Source organism: Falco punctatus (assembly GCF_963210335.1).
Source record: "Falco punctatus genome assembly, chromosome: 1".
Classification (NCBI taxonomy): domain Eukaryota; kingdom Metazoa; phylum Chordata; class Aves; order Falconiformes; family Falconidae; genus Falco; species Falco punctatus.
In genome coordinates this window covers 54,810,095-54,829,344 of record NC_137580.1, presented here as the reverse complement: position 1 = coordinate 54,829,344, position 19,250 = coordinate 54,810,095, and the positions used below count along the sequence as shown (strand labels likewise).

The window sequence follows — 19,250 nt, the reverse complement described above, 5'->3', positions numbered from 1 at the left end:
TTCATTTTGCCATTCAGTGCTCTGATGAAGGTTGTGGTATTTTTATTTATTTCTGCTAGCATTTGACCACTTTCTCGCTTCTTCCTTTCTTTATCCCTTTTTTTTTTTTAACTTTTTTCCAAATAATGTTACGTTTGCAAGCAATTTGGACTGGCTGCCAGCTGAGGTTGCAGGATCATGCACCTGGAAAGCATGTATTGCCTACAAGCACTTTGTGGAGGATACTTTTGAACCTTTACCTTTAAAACAATAAATCTGTACAAACATATTAGGCTAGTGCCCACAAGAGTCCTAAAATGCTAAAGCTGAACTCCTCCTCTCCAACTTTCTGTGCTGGATACAGAAGATACTACTCTAATGATGAGGGGAAAGATAGGATGAAGTAATTATTATTTTTTTTTTGGGGGGGGAGGGGGTGTCAGTGGTTTTGTTTTTTTTTTTAATATTTTTTACCTGCAGTCATGAGTACTGGCTTGCAAAGTTATTAGGAGAAGGTCTTGGCATTTCCTAGCAGTTTATAGGGATGTGAGCCAAGTACAAAATTGAATTTACAGCAGCATACAGCTAAGGACAGACAGCTTGCTAGGCTTTGGAAGAATAATCAACTCTGAGACCAGCAAAGTTTAGCGATTTTCTTTTCCGCTTAACAATTATAGGATCCATTACCATTAGTTTAAATTAACAATAAATTGAAGTTAAATGGAACTAGCCTTTCTGATGAAACACAATTTGGAAGAACAAGAAAGCTAGCAAATCTAAAAGTAAAGACTTGCATCCAGATGTAATGATCATTTTGCTTCATTTTAAATGCTCTGTGCAAATAGATTTTATGCCTATATATTCATGAAAGGCTAAAAAGCATAGCTTCGTGGGCGACTCAGACCATTCCCAGTGAAACCATGATCAACAGCACAGAGATCACATTATTCATCCCTTACCTAAGAAGAGACAAATATCCTCCATTTTATTTCTATTCTAAGGCTGCTTTGCCACAGCAGCTCTACCTAATTTCCAGTAGAACTTGGTTAGGTTTGTATTCAGAACTTTTAACCAATACTCATCTGTGCTGTTTTTACTGACACAATTCTTGCCCAGGCTAAATATAGGATTAACCAGAGGGAAAAAAAATACTCCAAGTGATGTACTTACGTTTTTCAGCTTCCTACTACAGTCAGTGTTCCTGGTTGCACACACATACACACACACACAAAAAAAAAAAAAAAAAAGAGAGAGAAAAAAAATAATCAGATATCAGACACGCTTTCCAAGAGCATGTATGCAACAGATCACATTTTCCCTAACAAAAGCCTGCAGAATGCTTCTGCTGGCTGGAAACACATGAAAGCTAAGAAGATCTAGTTCACACATTAATTTATTCATAACATGGGAGTATTTTGTCACCATTACTTCAATCATTAAATTAGAATTCTGGAAGTACAAAAAGAAAATGTGTTTATAATGGTCCCACAGTAAAGTAGGACAGCGCCAAAAATATTTCCTTTAAACAGAGTTGCTGATTTCTTCAAAAAAGAAGACAAAATTCTCCACTGCTAGAATGTGTTCTGCAGTAATCCAACAGTCAGATTCTTCTCTGTGATAAATTGTGCAACCCGTACAGATTCTGGAAGCAACTGAACATGCATAGGAGACTGAGGGACTCATCACCAAACATTAATGAAATAGAGCAGACACTTCTGTGGAAACAAGCATCACAAAGAAGAAAGTAGATGAGGGAAGCAACAAAGATCCTGCCACTTACAACAGAACCTGCTGTGGGAAATGTTTTATTTTTTTTTTTAATGTACACTTAAGCACTCAGACTGCACATTGGTGTCCTTCTCAATTTATTTTTTCACCGTTCATCAAAATGGGGAAATTTTATGTTACAAACAACAAAGCACAAAGTTTGTGCAAACAACATTTCAAAATTCAGCATAGAAATCATTGAAGAATGGAGGAAATGCAGATCACATTTAGGTGCTGAAAAATAATCAAGACTACTTCAGATTCAGTAATGATCATCTCTTGATTATTTATAATGGAATTGCCTTCTACTATAACAGTAAATTCACTCCAGCATTAAAGTTTACCTAGCAAAACTCAAAATAAATGTACTTACATCTGTGAGAACAACAAAAGCCTGAATATAGGCAATGCTAAAACAAAGCATTTTTGATAACATCTTTTTTAAGCCAAAATTTTATCCACCAATACCACATACTTAGAAAAACAAAAGTCCTATTTTTTTCCTTAATAAAATAGCAGTGGAAAAGAGTCTTGTTTAACAAGTCAGGAAGAAATTCTTTACAGCATTAGCTCATAACTTTTATAAGCTGAATGATCCAAAAAAAATAGATCTAATGCATACCTCAATCAACATCTATATGAAAAAAATTGTTTAAAATGTCATTATCTTAATCATGCGCAATAATGCATATTCATCCTTTACCACAGAACAAATACCATTTCTACCAGTTTAAAAAATAACCCAAAAGTCTTCAAAGAGGGAAAAAAAAAAATCACCTTCATGCTTTGGGAACTAGCTAGCAGAAGACAGTCTTGAAAATATTTCTCTACAACAGTCATGGACTTGGCTTGTACACCTCAACTCAGTTACTCAGCGTGAACTTGGACAGTGCTAGGAAAACATTTGGCTCATCTCCACAGCTGCTTTCTCTGAAGAGTTGATGGGGAAAAAAATAATCCATGCCAGTGAGACACTTCACGTCTATCTAGCATCATATTCAGCAGAGGGCCAAGCCAGATCCACAGAATTTATTACTCCTGGTTTAACTTGCTTACGTGCTGGACAGCTCTCCCTGGAGCTCCATGCCAGTCCCAGCCTCCCAGCCTGCCTCCTCTGAGGTACTCCATCATCCTCAACCCCAAAAGATCAAGCTTCTTATCAGAAAGACCCCTTCTTCCTTGTTTCATATGGAGATTAGGGATTGTTTTGTGACTCTCCCCAGCCACTCATTGTCATGATTTTTACAGGACGTCTTGAAGAACCTCTCTCGTTGCAATATTACCAGATTTAGAAAAAAGGCTTTACATAGCCCCCTCTCACAGGTGAGAAGAACCTCATATCAGAGCCAGAAACTTGTAAAAGAGCAAAAAGTGGGAGACCATTCCTTAAAACAAGGAAAGTGGCCAATTCGATTTTCAGAATCTTTGAATTTTCCCAGACAGTGCTTGAATAGCATGAAAACTTGCCCAGCTCCCACTGCCAGAAGGGAAAAAGAATAGAATGCTGCTGAAATTTAGTAAAGTGTTTCCACATACTTTTCTAAAATGAGTATGTCTGACCAGGAATTCATCAGAGATCTTTTTGGCCACATCCTTTTGGCCAAATGAAACAAGGCCATTCAATCAACTCATCAGTATTTGCTTGTCTGGAGAGCAACAGGTTTTTTTAATATTACACAACAGACCCAAAAATTTCAGGAAAACTTCTAAACAACACCAATTCCAATTTTGCTAATTTTGTGAAAGTGTGGAGTGCTCTGGCTTTTGGGGGGTGGTGAGCTTGATTGACATTAATATAAATGAGAGAAAAACACAGTTTGACTGCTTCTGTTCTTCTAGTCCATGATGACAAAGTCTTCCCTGAAAGGGACAACAGTTCCTATTTAAGACCTCGGTCTATGACTATATGGACTTTGATTCAAGCCTGCTCTGTGTGACCTTAGGCAAGTCAGTAATACTTTCTATGCCAGTTTCACATCTGTATTTTAAATCACTTTGTGGCTGAAATGCTGAAAATACAAGCATTAGAATATGAGCACCTAGTACTCTTTGCAGTGAGGGATGTGCACATACCATGGCTAAAAAGCTGATGATTAAAAGGAGATTTTAAAAAAATCACCTCACCCCCAAAAACCCCACAAATTAGTTATTAGGAAGGAAAACCTCTCAATATGCATGTGGTAATCTCTATGGTAGTAGGTGTGTGGCTTTGTATCTAAACTGGGGCATTTCCAGTCCACACAGTTAAGGCAGACACCCTCAGCCCAAATATCATGTCCCAAGCTATAGCTCTTGTTAGAAAATAAACAGACTGTGCTCATGTCTGCACCTTGTAAAGTCTGAAAGGCCTATAAATGCCCTATAATGCACCTTCAAAACAGTTTAATCTGAAATAACAGAGCTGTGACCTTTTTCCCCAGCCTACATAGTTCATTAGTTGGACAGACAAAAAAGAATGCCATCAATTTAGATTCACGAAAACCCTAAGTCCCACAGAATCTCACTGCTTAACTAAAACAGTATTTTAAAAGAGCTGTGGTTCATCTCTCTGGGAAAAGTAACAGCCCTTAGACAAAGCCTGCTGAAGGGAACAATGTATTCTTCTCAGTGCTGAAGGTTTCCCAAACCTCAGCTTCCTATTTGTTTTATACAAATGGCAGTTCTATAACATTTTTGCTATTGCATCACATGCATCTGAGGTTGTAATTGCAAACTGCTATTGTACTTACTTGATGGTTACTCTGTTTGATGTGTCCTGCAGATCACCAGGATCAAAAAGCTGAGATTCTTTAAGTCCCAGCTCTTTGCAGCCTCTTAAGAATAAGATGATATTATCCTGAAAAGAGATCAAAAAACCCCCCCAAAACAAAAGAACTTTTAACTCTTCTTCATTGAAAAAAATAACCCTACCGAACCAATCTTGCCCTGACTCACTAGCAGCTCACAGTCATAGCGTTAGCTACATGAAGAACCAAAGGCATTTCCAATCACATAATTGAACAAGTCAGTATATGTTTTGTTTGAAAACCAGATAAATATAAAACTTTTTTTTTTTTTAAGATCTGTAACTGCAACAAGCTTGTTGACTTTTCTCTTTCCAAACCCAGATGTTGTCAACTTCTTTAACTGAAAAAGCCCTGCTAATTTCCCCACCTACTGCTGCAGCCTGCCAACACAACTTCTGTGTGTTACGGGGCAGAAAAGCAATGGCTGGATTTCTGAAGGGAGCTGGAAGGTTAAATATGAAACAGCCCACACCACCACCATTTAAGCAAGCAGTTTGTTCAGAAAATATTTTGTATTTTGACATAAACAAGCCAGTTATTCCTAATTAACACAACTGGTCTCTTGCCTCTCCAACCTTATCCAGCCAAAAGCCACTGGGAAAAGAGGTAGGTGCCTTCTCCCCAGATAAAATGCTTGAAGCTACACTTTACATGACCGCCGTGAGAAGAAACAACACTAATTCTGTAACAATTTTTATGGAGGATTTACATTTTTCAGAGTACAGAAAATAAAAATCAATAACTAAGAGATTAAGCACAAACTGATATAAGCCTCTTTCAAACCAAATACGAGTAATGACACACGGGTTTGCACCATAGGGATTAAATCTGTTTGTAGGCATATACATTTAATATATGTTTTAAACCTGCTTACACATATGCATGTGCACTGCCCCCCTTTTTTAGAACCAGTGACTCTTATGCAGTTAAATCTTGAAGGCCAGCAGACAACAAGTTTATGGAAACGTATGTTGCTAGATCAGCAACTGCAATGGTACATATGTGGACAAATAAAGATATAATATACAGTTTGATATCCTCCAGGGTCTCTCAAAACTCCAAGTGGAGGTAAGCTGCCATGTGAAGCAAGCCACAGTGTGTGGCAAAGACCTCCATTTTTGTAATAACTGGGAAGCAGAGGAGCCTGGGCAGTGTTCAGCTCTTGCCCACCCTGTGTGACAGCAGGATTCACGAGCAGGGCTCTCCCCACATCTGCTCTCAGGCCTTTGTTTGGGTGGCACAGCCGCAGCTCGGCAAGAGCAGCCCTGTTTATTCTGTCGGGACGCGGCAATCGGCATGCTAATCGCTGCAGCCCTCTGCATGCCAACGCTCTCACACACAAAGCTCGCCGTCACCAGCCACAAGGCAAAAAAACACGGACATGGAAATTTAGAGGACTCCAAATCTCCCTTTCTTCCCTGGCTGAAACTTAACAGCTCTGGAGGGGAGCCAGGGGGAAAGGAACAGCAGTCAAGAGAGCAGAGAGCCCATAACCAAGAGAGACAGCATCGTTCATGACATGAAAAGATGCTTGTAAAATTCTCCATCTGGTCCACTGTTTGCATTATAATTTTTCCAACTGCATCGTGAATAACTCTCGTGTTTAGTCTTTCATGAAGGACAGTTCTGGTCACTTCCAAACGGTGGGTGGAGCGATGTATAAATCTAATAAAAATGTAAAAGCATTCCAAAAAAAAGGTTCCTAACAAAATTTCCTAACAAAAATACACAGGACATACAGGACACAGTAACCTAATAGGTTTAGAAAACAATCAAAGGCGGGGGAACTAATTGCACCCATCTTTATGCCAAAAGTTCATGTCCAAGTTATGATAAACAGTAACAAAAATATCAGCCATTTGGCAGCCATGTAGTTTGGAAACTCAGTTCTTCTGTTGATGGACAAATGCCCACTTCTCAAAAAAAAACAACAACAGTGTCATCACCCCATGCCTGTTTTCATACATGATTTTATTTTGATGGTCATCATAAGAACAACATTTGCCAACAACCATTAACACCATCATCCTCAGAAAGCTGGTATCTTGTATGGGCACAAAAACCCATGCATGACAAGAAAATGCAACCAGTGAGCAATGAAAGAGGTTTTTGCTTTTGTTAACAATCTCATAGTTTTTATTTCCCAATGGTCCTAAAAATGTAGCTTGTTTAAAAGGATTAAAAAAAAACAAACAACAAAAAAACTGTTTTCAAGCGACAGATACTCAGGTAAACCTGCCTAGGCTGGCTATCTCCAAGCCAAAAATGTATCTCACACTACTGCAAAACTGAACTTTTCCTAGTTAGCTCCAGTATAGCTGAAATTCCTATTTGTTAGTTCTAGTGAGACACTGCAGAAAACACTGCTAAGCCATTAAAAAGGGAAAGGAGTCTTACCACTAAGACCGAGCTCCCAACAAAGCTTTCTTTGAGGATTACTACACCTTGCATTGGCCAAGTCCTGCTTTCTTCAGTTCTCAGAAAATTTTGCTTATGTTTTTTGAGAGAAATTACAGTTCCACATCTGTTAGCTGTAACTACACAATTTTTGTAGTCACCTATCCTAAAGTGTCACTCTTTGTTGCTGTTGAGGAAACTAAAAAAGAAAAAAAAAGTTTACAAGCAGGAACACATATAAAACATCCTTACTTTAAATAAGTGACTGAAAACATGCACCTAACGTGCATGCCCAGCTCCTTACAACTTGGCAGAGTTAAATAGGTCATGCAAATAGGTCACACTGCAATAGCAAGGATCGCAGCGTGGCCAGCTGCTGTGCCTCAGCTAACAGGGCGGTATCTTTTACAGTGGTCTCAGCAGACACAGGACCAGAATTCAGTCCCTCTGTCAGCCCCTACAAGGCACTAATGCACAACTCCCTCAATACATTAAATGGAGACGATACTGTCTTTCAGCCGTTACTTGCTGCAGGTGCACAGCTGGAGCAGATGGAGGACTGGTCACTTGGTCAGCACATCACCTCCTACAGCCCCAGAGGACCTGCTGCTGTCTCATGCTGGCTCCTCTTGGTTTTAGTCCACATCACTAATCAAAAATCCTCTTCTGGCTTTTGTCCTTCATATGCCCAGAAGCACAGCAAGCTCACAGGTTACAGTCTAAACTTCTTTTGCAAATTTTATCTATTTTTTTCTATAAAATTTTATATCTATATAATCTATAGATATCTATAAAATTTTATCTATGATTTATCTATAAAATTACAAACTCTAAACAGTCTGCTTAGAGAAGACAAATGCTTCAGCGTGGTGACAGAGGACACAAGCACAGGACAGCTACACTGCTAGGTTAAACCCCAACCCTTTTCTGCTTGCCTAAGCAGAGTCCTGACAGTTACTGTTAGATCAGCGCTATAGGCAATGTCATTTACCTGTAATTATTAGATGCAGAAGTTATTAATGTAACTTTTTTGCTATACTGTATTTCAGAACCGAAAAATTAACCATCGCACAAAACATTACATACGCTCGGGCAAAGCCAGCCACAAACCAGCAAGAAGGGCCAGGGAGGAGCAGGGACAGACCAACAGGGGTGCAGGGCACTGACCCCCTGAAAACTGAGTCAGAAGGATGCACGGGAAGGAAGGGAAACCTGCTCCTGCTCTCACAACTGCATTTCAACACCGTCAGCTTTTCACCCTTTCTGGTGTGTAACCTGACAAGACACCTCTACAAAATCACTTTGCCACGACCACCTGCAGGTGATGCTGAGAGAATGGAAGGCAGAAGGGTTACACATCCATGAGGGTGGAGGAAGCGAGGAAGAAATAAGATACTGCTCACTTGCAATCATGGCGTTTTGCTTTTTTTAGAAGCTGATAACTTGTGTGTTATGAAAGAATGTTCACTGTACAGCATTAAGTCATCTTCCTCACACACAAAGTGGAGCACAAAATCCTGAACCCTGTAAAAAATACCCACAGACGCTGGCAGTTGTGCAGGACAGACACCCAGGAAAGCCACTGCAAATTCACACGGTAGCACTGCCAACACACAAGACAGTTCAAGCTAGTGAGAATCAAATATCCACAGCAGGCAAATTCTCTCCATAGGATCTGCTGATCAGATGCAATGGCAAACAGCTTGAATTTGGCCCACTTCCATTCCTTTCATCTGCCACAATAGTATACAAAATACTCTCACTGTATTCATGCTGCAGATCGGACCCACAGCTTATCACTGTGGAACCATCGTTTGTCAGATGTGCTGCTGCGTGGCCTAGATGAGATACACAGATAAACTTGGGGAAAACAAAAGCAAGCCAAGCTGTATGTCTGCACAGAACGCTGAATCAAATGCCAAGTGCACGCCACTTCTGCGAGCTGGAGATATTATTAGTTGCCAGCAGGACGGCACTGTTTTGCAGAACAGCTGCAGACAAACAGGTGGCCTTTTTCCTTTCTGGAATGTTTAAATTTTCTCTGCTCCAGAATCAATTGCAAGATTTCTAAAAAAATACATATATATTTCCCAACAGCTTTTCTGAGCACTTTCCAATACAGACTCCTAGAAGCCTTTTGTTTAATCTCAACATTTCTTCCTAACTCCCTCATTTTTCCATTTTATATAAATCATTAGTGGCGATAATTTATTCATATATAAGCAATGGATCTTGACTGATTCACAAGCAGCTGGAAACATTAAAATATTCAGCTCAAGTCCACCAGGAAAGAACTTACACGAGAAAGGCTGCGAACTTTCCATATATGTGTATGTATCTATATATACATACATGCATATACACACACAGACATGTATATTATGTTTTACTCTTTATCCGATGTGCCTTACTGTGTATATTTTACTATATATGTATAGGTTTGCTGTATATTTATGTTTAACTGTTTACACAATATACTGTACTGTATATCCAGCAGAACGACAGAGAACATTGTTTTCCATGGCAGATTCCAAATCAGTAGATTTGGAAGGACATATTCACTCCGAAACTGAGGATGCTTAATCTCTGGAAGGTGAAGGATGCCCACACACCAGCACTGCACGCAAGCCCCCCGCCCCAGTCCGGGGAGACAAGGCTGCATACAGCCCCCAGCAGGATTCTGGCACGCAACAGCCTCACCCAAGGAAAATGTAACGCCAGACGGGGAAACGAGGGCAGCGAGCGACCCTGGGAGGAGGGGGGGGAAAGCAGGACTTACCCGCCCGACGGCCCGACGGCTCCTGGCCGCCCCCGCGCAGGGAGGCTGCGGAGCGGCAGCCCCGCCCGCCGGCCGGGAGCCGCGACCCCCGCCCCCCCCGGGCGGCCGGCAGCGGCGGGGTGGGCGGTGGGCACGGCCGGTGGCGCGGTGCGAGCCCCGAGGCACAACACGGGGCCGCGGAGAAGATGAGATGGAACCGGCGGGAACCCCGCAGGCGGGCAGGAGGTGAAGCCGTGCCGCTGCGAAGGCAGGGCTGCAGGGATGCGCCGGGAGAAGGGCCAGGCCTGCCGGGAGCAGCAGCAGCAGCCCGGAACGCCTGACAGGCAGTACCTTGAAAAGCTCAGCAGAGAGGGCAAAGACTGTCTCTGCAAAGAAAGCCAAGCCTCTACCTGCTTCTTTTCTGGGCAATCAACAAGCAAGAGATGCATCTCCCCCAACAACAGCTCTGCTCCCTCAACAAAGAGGCAAAACCCACCCTAAAACCGTTGTGAAGGAAAGGGGTCTGTTGGGAGCACACTGTGACTACACAAAACAGACCAGGAACCCCAAACGTGGCTCTGAGCCATCTTCAGGTAATACCTAAGCCTGCCAGAAGATGTTCGGTACCCGACCCCGAAGATCTAGCTGGAAGTGCCCAGTCCCTGCCAAGGTGCTTAGATCCCGCTGCTTCCAGCCAGGCTTACTAGGCTGGAAAACTGCAGGTGCCTAGAGCAAGAGGATAGGGCACAACTTTGATACCGCTACCTTACACCACTTTGGTACGATAAAACTGACCTTCCTTTGACAGTGTGGAGGGAAAGCTGGGCACAGGAAAGAACATACTCCATTTATCTTTTCAGAGAGCTGCTCTCAGCATTTTTGGCATCCAGCAAAATCTTTTGCTACTAGTTTAATAGTTACAATCATTAGTCTCATACAAAACACGAGCACATTCAATCTACATTAATACACTGAAAACAAGCAACAATAAAAGAAACCTCAAAATCACACCATGAAATTTGGGGGTGGGGTTGGGACTGTAAAAAACAAGCCCAAAATAAATGAAATGTGTTAAGCAAATCAAATTGTGAGTACATTTATCCTCCAGATACAAAACCCCACAATGTTTAAAATTAAAAGCTTGCAGTTCTTTGAGAAAACCAAAGTACAGGAGCCCTACTCAAGAAATTGTCTTTGACATTTTCTTAAACCTGTCTTTCACCATCAGATTATTTGCTTTTTAAGATCTTTGCCCTGTAACAAATTCCAACCACATTTATAAGCTTCTTATGCAATGCAGTGTATTACTACCATTTGTATGATGGATATAACTAAAACCCCCGAACAGGAATGGCCATATTGTCTATAATGAAAGACAAATGCAAGGAGCTCAGAATATAAAATGGCACTGCAGGTCCTCGGCAGGTAGTGAAATTTCATGCTGGGTACAGAATGGACGATGTATCTTATTTCTGCAAATTTTTAAAATGAGCTTAAAATTCCTGCAACATGGTATGATGTAAAAGGAGGGAAGAGACACTGTAAACAGGAAAGAAGAATGATAACAGGGAAAGAGAAGAAAATAACGGGAGGGGACCACACAAAAGAACATGAGCTAGAGCAGCCTTCAAACCAACAGGCAAAAGCAAACCACGGGGGGGTGGGAGGGGTGCAGGCAGCATGAGCACAAGGCTAACCCTATGACTTCACTAGTTAAGTAGGTTCTGATATTTCTCCTTGCTGCATCAGGTCATTATCCCTGAAGGCACAAATAAAACATTTAAATGAATGGGGGCTCAGTCAACATCCTTGTCTTTGGGGGAGAGAGCAATCAGACTATGTGCTTTCTCTCAGATTCAAGATACACCCCGAGTAAGATGGCTTTGTTTACAGCAATGAAGACAGAACATAGGGAGGGAAAAAAGCCCAAAGCATTTGCAGGCTATTCAGTGGCTCCAATGCTGATGAAATCACAGCCAGATGTCAGCCAGATGTCATATTTCACCCCATCTTGGAGAGAGAGTGCCTATCCGATGCCATATTCTATGGTAACAGCCATGCTATGGCCAAGGAAGAGGACATTTCCTTTCCCTCCTGTCTCCACAGCTTTTTATTACCAGATGACAGCACTTGGCTTGTGAGGGTTTGGGCCTCAGTTTCATGATTTCTTCTGCTACCCACTTTTTACGTTTTTGATTAATAAAGCTCACCCAGAGCAGGGTTAAAAGCAAGGCTCACGTACAGTGAAGTGCAGCCAAGCACACCTAGAAACTGCTGGGAATTCACCTTGAAATCTGAAGTCAGATGGGTAAAAACACAAGGACGGGAAAGACACCATGAAAAGAAGCCAAGCATGGTTCCTTCTGCTGTGATGGAAAGGACTGTTATTTACCTTGTTCTGCCTTGTTGGTTGGGCTATGAAGTTGGTCAATATAAAAGTTGCCACAGAGTGGGTTGGGGAAAGAGATACAAAAAAGACAAGAAGGAAAGAAACATCACAGCAGCAGTGTTCTCACTGCAACCCGAGCTCTGCATCCATGGCATCTACCCCTTCTTACAGAGCCTCCTGGCAATAGTTGTGCTGTCTAACTGAGGGCGGGTCATGAAGATCACAAAGGCAAGTTTGACCTTTATTTGCACTCACATGATGAATTCTGAGAGCATGACTTAAAATAAACACAGATTTTAAGGAACCCTGAAACCACAGCTACTGCCACAGCACTTCCCTCAGGACATCCTCATGGGGAAACTGGACACTCCATTCTCAGCACACCCCAGCGGCTGCTGCCCCACAACTGAGCTCTACAGCAAAATACAAAAACGGTCAAGAATTCACAACTAAAGAGAACATGCTGTTTTCTAAGTTTGGTTTATTTGTGTGTGATTATCAGGACATGATAAAGCATTAAGGAAAGTACACGGTCTGACTACAGATTTTGAAGATCTCAAAGGCAGCCATCCCAAATAAACTGCTTAAAGTAAACCAAGAAATACATAAACTTTAATTCATAAGTCATAAGGACTACTACACCAGATATTGTGGTCAGAGGGGCCCAAGCAATGGGACCACCAAAGAAACTAACCTGAGCATTTAATATGGGAGAGTATATTTATTCACTAGACATACTGTTAAAGCTTATCACCCTGCATACAAAAAACAAAAACAAACAACCACCCAGGAAATTTGTAGATGAATAAAGGTGAATTATCTCCTGAGCAGTATACCCAAAAAGTACCCTGGGGTAATTTAAAGGAACACTGCAAATAGCTTAAGCTCCAAGAGAAATAAGCCCTTAATGTGTTATGTACAGCCATCAGCTACAACCGAACACTGCTGAATAAACCTTTGCCCTTCCTGAGTGCTGTCAGGGCAATTGTGTGTTAAGCCATGGCACAACAAATGCTTTTAAACAGCTATTTATGTGTTCCTGCTAAGATATTGTACTATGGTCTACTAAAAGACACTACCTTTTTTCACATATCCTGCCTTCCTTTCTCTGCCTGCAGATTCTAAGCTTCATGGGATCCCTTTGATCACATTTGATATCTCAGGGCACTGTTACCCAGTGCCAGCTTTCTATATTTTGACTTGACTGTAGAGAAAATAACCTTGTTTTTCAGGAATAGCAGTGTTGGCTATTCAAGGGACCCAGCTCCAGGGAACTGTCTGATGCAACGTGCCACAGGACCTTTGGGATGGAGTGAGGGTAGCAGAGAAGAAAATGAGGGAAACCTGTGTGCATCATGTGCCAGTCCACCTAAAAAGGCATGTCTGAGGGTCAATTACCTGGCCAGCATAATCTAGTATAAACCAGTATAGGTAACTTAAAGCATAATCAGTGTACCTGCACGCACGTTCAGAGATGACTATCTGAAAAAATACTTCTCAAACTGTGATAACTGCTGACTGTTTCTAGTTTTCTTCTCTCACTGCATCTAAAGCAGATGGCAAGGACAAAAAGAAGTAACTGGAAATGAGCAATAGTGAGACTTGGATCCAATGCTTTTCTGATACACAAGAATCTAGAGACACAAAGTTGTACTGGAGTTACAGCCTCAATTCTTACCTTCCCCATGTCATTTATCAGCTGTCTTCCTACTCAGACACAGAAGCAGATTTCATTGAACCTGAGGAAATGGCCTCAAGTTGTGCCAGGGGAGGTTTAGGTTGGGTATTAGGAAAAATTTCCTCACTGAAAGGGTTGTCAAGCTTTGGAACAGGCTGCCCAGGGAAGTGGTTGAGTCACCGTCCCTGGAGGTGTTTAAAAGACATGCAGATGTGGCGCTTAGGAACATGGTTTAGTGGTGGACTTGGCAGTGCTAGATTAACGGTTGGACTCTATGATCTTAAAGGTCTTTTCCAACATAAATGATTCTGTGATTCTATGATACTAAAATACAGGATTTTTATGAAAATATATGCATGATGAATCTCATCTGAAGTTTTGCTTCATCCAGCTGTGTTGAACTAGCTGACCACAACACTTTGAACATCCAGGGCCAGAGAACAGCTGCAATTTTGTAGTTTATTTTCAAGGTTTGCAACTGTAAAGGTACAAAAGAAATTGGTACCTAAAATTAAAATCAAATTGACGTGAAACCTCTAAATATGAATGTATAACCACTGCCTGGCAGCCTCATAATGCTTTTTCTAATTGCAGCAACTACCAGCTACTAACATGACTTTACTTTCTTGCCCCTTTCTCTTACGTGGTATGTTCTTGTTTGCTTGGTATATTAAGCAAAGCTATCTTCCATTTAAAGGCAAAAAATAGCAACAGTTGGCCAACACTCGGACTTCACCCATCAAAGACAGCAATCTACCATGCAAGGATCAGGACACCCTGCGGCTGTGGTGGCTGGAGGGTCTCTCCATTCCAATGTCCAAGTACAACTGCTGTAGGTGGGCCTCAAAAAGATGCAAGAAAGCTGCCTGTGGGGGCCAGGGGCCTGGCAGTAGCTGTTAAAATCAGACCAAATCTCTGTTCCCCAAGGCAAACAGCAAAATAGTGAAACTGCCAAGGAGGACTCATTCCTGATAGATTTGTGACCTCTGCAAGAAAAGCAACAAATTCCATTTCTCCTTTCAAACTAAACATCTACTCTTTATTGCCAACGAATATGTTTTAATAATCTCTGGTGTTCAAGGTTTGATAAACATCAGAAATCTCTTTGCTGCTGTTACATGATACCTGATATTCATCTTCCCCTCACTCATAGCTTTGCAGTTTCATGCCAACATTACATAAAACATACTGGACTTCTTTAATGTACAGGTTGGGGTCTCCTTGCAAATACTTCTGAAAGCTGTTCAAGTCCAAAAACCACTGTTTTGTTGGGCTTTTTTGTATTATTTGCTTTTTTGTAATGAATGAATTTCCAGTATGTTCCGCTTGGAAAACCTATGTTATTATTTTTACTTCCAGTAAAAAAATAATTAGAAAGCTTTAATGTCTTTTAGATGTCTAGAATTACTTCAGTGAGAAAAAGGAAGCGGAAGGAAATCAATAATTTTCAGTTTGCTAGAAGTGCATTTTACAGAAACCCAAAATATCCATGCAAAATTATGCTAAGTAAATCAGTGCCCATTCTTAACTTTGACCATATACAGTGTAAATGCCTAAACTGCTGAATACCACAGTACTCAATCCATTATCTGTTGTTTCTTTTTCAGATTTTAAAACGTACGTTTGGTGTCTAGGTATCATGGTCATAACTGTCAGTCATCTTGAATATCTCCAGTTTTGGAGTCTTTTTGTGGTAGATATTCAAGGCAAGATGAGCTACCCAACAGTCTGGCAGTGATTTCTTTTCCATCCCTTTTCAACCATCTGTAAAGCATTCCCTAGGTGTACTTCAAGAACTGGCACAATTATTCATGAAGCTATGGTACCTGCAAACCTAGAGAGACTATCCAGAATAGCCAACTTAAATTACTACTGTTCATTAAGTCTACAGAGGTCATGCAAACAGGCCTTTGAAAGGCTATTCAGAAAGCAGGATTCATGGGTTACATCTGGATGCCAGAGTCATTTGCAGTTGTGAAGACTAAGCTTTCAGGAGGAATAAAAAGTAGTACAATAACATACTGTATTTAAGAAGCAGAATTTCCTTGAATTAATGGGCTTAAAATAAATTATTGAAACAAAAGGGAAAAAAAGGAAGGAACTCTTCTGTAATACAGCGTATTCCTATTGCAAGGCTTTTGCCCAGCTCTTCCAGTGTCTTGGTTCTGGTTCCTCCGGACAGCACAACAGAGGACAGAAAAGGATCTCTCCTCCTACAGGACAGATATTCCTGTTGCTCAGTTTTCTGTCTACACACCAAAGATGTACATGAGACATACTACTGCAACATCCTCCCTCCCCTAGGAATGCACAAAACCCCAAGGTTAGGAAGATGAATACAAGCATCACGCCAAGTCTTCAGGAACAAGAACTAAGAAGTGGAGATGGCAGAAATAGCTTGTCACATTTGTTGGTGGAGGAAAAAGAAAGGGGAAACCTATCATCTATCACTGATTATTCCTAAAACTTCAGCCTCTACCCTACCCTCTGTCCTAACCAGACTTGAGATCACCTTCTGTTTGTGGAGGAAAACAGCCAACCATGCTTATAATTCAGCTTACTTGCATATAACCAGTGGCTCCTGCTCAGAACAGTCACAAATAAGGCTAGCAGAGATGTTCATACACCCTCAAACAAGCTTCCAACTACACACCTGCCACTTCTGAAAACTTTTGCAATTTAAAGCCATGTTACACAGATCGAGGTAAAGCTTGGCTGATGAGAGTGTATAAAGGAAAAGGGTAAATTTAAAAGTAAATATGATTTTTTCCTTTCCTCAACAGAGGGATGGGACTCGGAGTTCAGTTTGTTGATCAGAGAGGTATATCCAGACAGCAGAACCAGTAGAGTCCAGTAAGATTATTAGGCCACACTTCATGGGCTATGAAAGCAGCTGTACTAGCTCCAGAGCCAACAAGAAGCTGCCAGCAATTTAGCTGATTTAAAGCACTGCAGAGCCCCAGTCTCCGGCCAGCTCACATGTCTCCAAACGACTCCCGCGGGCACAGATTTCTGGAGAGCGCAAACGTTACACATGGCTACCCAACATGATCTCACGGCCAGCGGGACTTACTGGCTTTGGCAAGCACCTCTACACTGCCCTTCCTAGCAAGTGGGGAACATTCATCAGAGACAGTACTGCCTTGCTTGAATGCATGCACCCAGCTGAGGCTCAGCACTGCGCTGAAGCTATCAGCCCTTAATCTAGAGACCTTACTATGAGCTACCTGGGGTTTACAAGGCCAACAGATGTAGCCCCAGCGAAATACAGGGGCTAGAGAGCTATGCAACCACCTTGGGTGATGTGGAGACACTGCCCAAACTGCAGCACAGGAAGCCCAAGCACCCAGGAGGTACGAGACCCTGGGCATGCACACATGCCCTTCGTACCTGTTGCAGCTACATGCCAGCCAGCCCAGAGTTGTACCAGGGCTTCAGCATGTGACCGAGTGTCAGTACATGGCGTAGAGAGCCTGCAGCTAGCACATGAGCAGCGCCCACTTTCTGGGGCTTTTGGTTACCCGGAAATCCTTAAATGTGCTATGCTGCACTGCTAAGCTGATCTCATGCCTTTGGGCCACCTGCCCTCGAACGGGAAAGGCGCTGGTGTCAAGCAGCTCCCCCACAAGAGCCATCCTGGGTCCAGGGTGATAGATGCTGCTGCCAAACCCAAGCAGGCTGTTGAGGTTGCTCACACCCACACCACAGACGTTATCCAGGGTTTTCCATTCTCTGGAATATCCCAAACTCCACCTTCCGTTATCCTGAATAAAGCAGTTGACCGTTTTTCCTCTTGTTTACTTCCCATCTGCTTCTTAACCTCAGTCTGGCACTTTTATTCCTCCAACTTGTATGGTAAGCATAAAGGACAAGCATATTTGCGCACTGTTACACAATGACAGTAAGTTATACTGGAAGCTGTGATGGAGAATACTAACCACAATCTTTGAAGTTCTTGGTCTGCAGTTTGCTTACATAATAGTTTGTACGCAGGCTTAAGTGCTGGATTTCTAATATTGCTCACCAAATTTCAGCCAAACAAAACAGAATAGCAAGGTGAACTAGTCTTGGGAAGATAAACCATCTGCAAGAATTTTTGATGCAAGTATGTGAACACCAAAAACTCACAGGTCTTCAAAAATATGTAGACATCTGAAATCCAAGGAGTTTCAGTTCTCTAAGATCATGTTTTAGAAAGTAAATTTTAATCAGGATTGGGTGGCTCAAGAGATTGGGTAATAGTATTTAAAAAAGCAAGTGATTAATCTCTGATCAACCACAGGGTAAGGACTAAAGAGCATTTAAGGTCTCAAACGCTCCTGGGAACTAGCCAACTGAGTCTTAATAGTGTGGGTGCTGACCCTAGGCAGATTTTGGATTTTGTATTTTCTCACGCACAGTCCTCATGCTTATAAGTAGCCTCTTCTGAGTTTCACTAGAACTACTCCATTATCCCCAAAATTCTGCATTACAGTTGTGTCTATGAAGAGCTAATGGAAGTTAGGTCCCTAGGATTGCCAACAACACTGTGCTGACAAGTACCAAATACCTTGTTTCTCTGTTTTCTTTCCAGCTCCATCTATGTATTGTTTCTTAATTACAAACTTCTGAAGGTGGAGACCTCAGACGCCATACAGCATCTAGCATAAAAGGGATAAGGAGACCGATACCAGTAAATTGGTACTTTGCAGGAAAGCAGGTTTTCATCACTGCTGCCTGCATCATTCAAAGATCTGAGACACTCAGAAAGTGAGCCAGGCATATCTGAAGATACAGCTCCTGAACTCCCTTCAAACTAATCCATATTGGATTGAATTTTGCTCTTTTGGTTGTTTTAGACAGAATGAAAAAACAACTACTGGTGTGATATTGCTGAAGTATCACCCATTCTAATATAATTTGGCTAATACCTTGCTTACTCAAATTTTTGTTTGACTGCAACACATCTCCAAGAGGATGTAATTATCTTGCTTCTTTCTTATCTAAAATTCAAGTCCACTGACATACCAGATTCCACCCAGTCACTATTCAGCACCATAAAAATGCAGGTATGCACACGAAGAAGGAAGATCAAACTAGCTTGACTGCTTCTCAAGGCACCCAAAAGAAAACCAAATCCGTCCCCCTATGACAAACTTTATGTTGTTTCTTTTTTACATAAGTCTGTTACTAAACAATGACTTTAGTAATGAATTTTATGTGTTCTTTTGGTGCACAACATTTCTTTATTTATTTACTTACTTCTCTTTGCCTCTTAATAGGCTTTTATAAAAGCTCTAACAGAACTCTCTGGGGACCATTCCATTTTATTTACCACTTTGCAACTAGTTTTGCCAATGATTGATGCATTTCCTGCATTTGTTCATAATTTGTTTCAATACACAGTATCAAGCCTGTAGTAGTAATTTTAGGCGCTTTTTTAACTTGCTTGTATTTTCTTTGAAACTAAACAGCACAGCAAAACATTGTGTCTGTGTCTGATGCACACAGCACTCA

The 19,250-nt window shown here is 41.5% G+C and overlaps 1 protein-coding gene across 2 annotated transcripts in view; it reads right to left on the bottom strand.

Moving 5' to 3' along the window:
- The window catches only part of LIMCH1 (LIM and calponin homology domains 1), a 181,361-nt gene that overhangs the window by 71,154 nt on the left and 90,957 nt on the right, over positions 1 to 19,250 (bottom strand). For both annotated transcript variants that reach the window (XM_080373762.1, XM_080373763.1), the window contains exons 4-5: positions 4,476 to 4,582; positions 1,150 to 1,180 (exon numbers count right to left, since the gene is read on the bottom strand). In XM_080373762.1, coding sequence (XP_080229888.1) covers positions 1,150 to 1,180; positions 4,476 to 4,582 — 138 coding nt within the window. The remainder of the gene's footprint in view (positions 1 to 1,149; positions 1,181 to 4,475; positions 4,583 to 19,250) is intronic.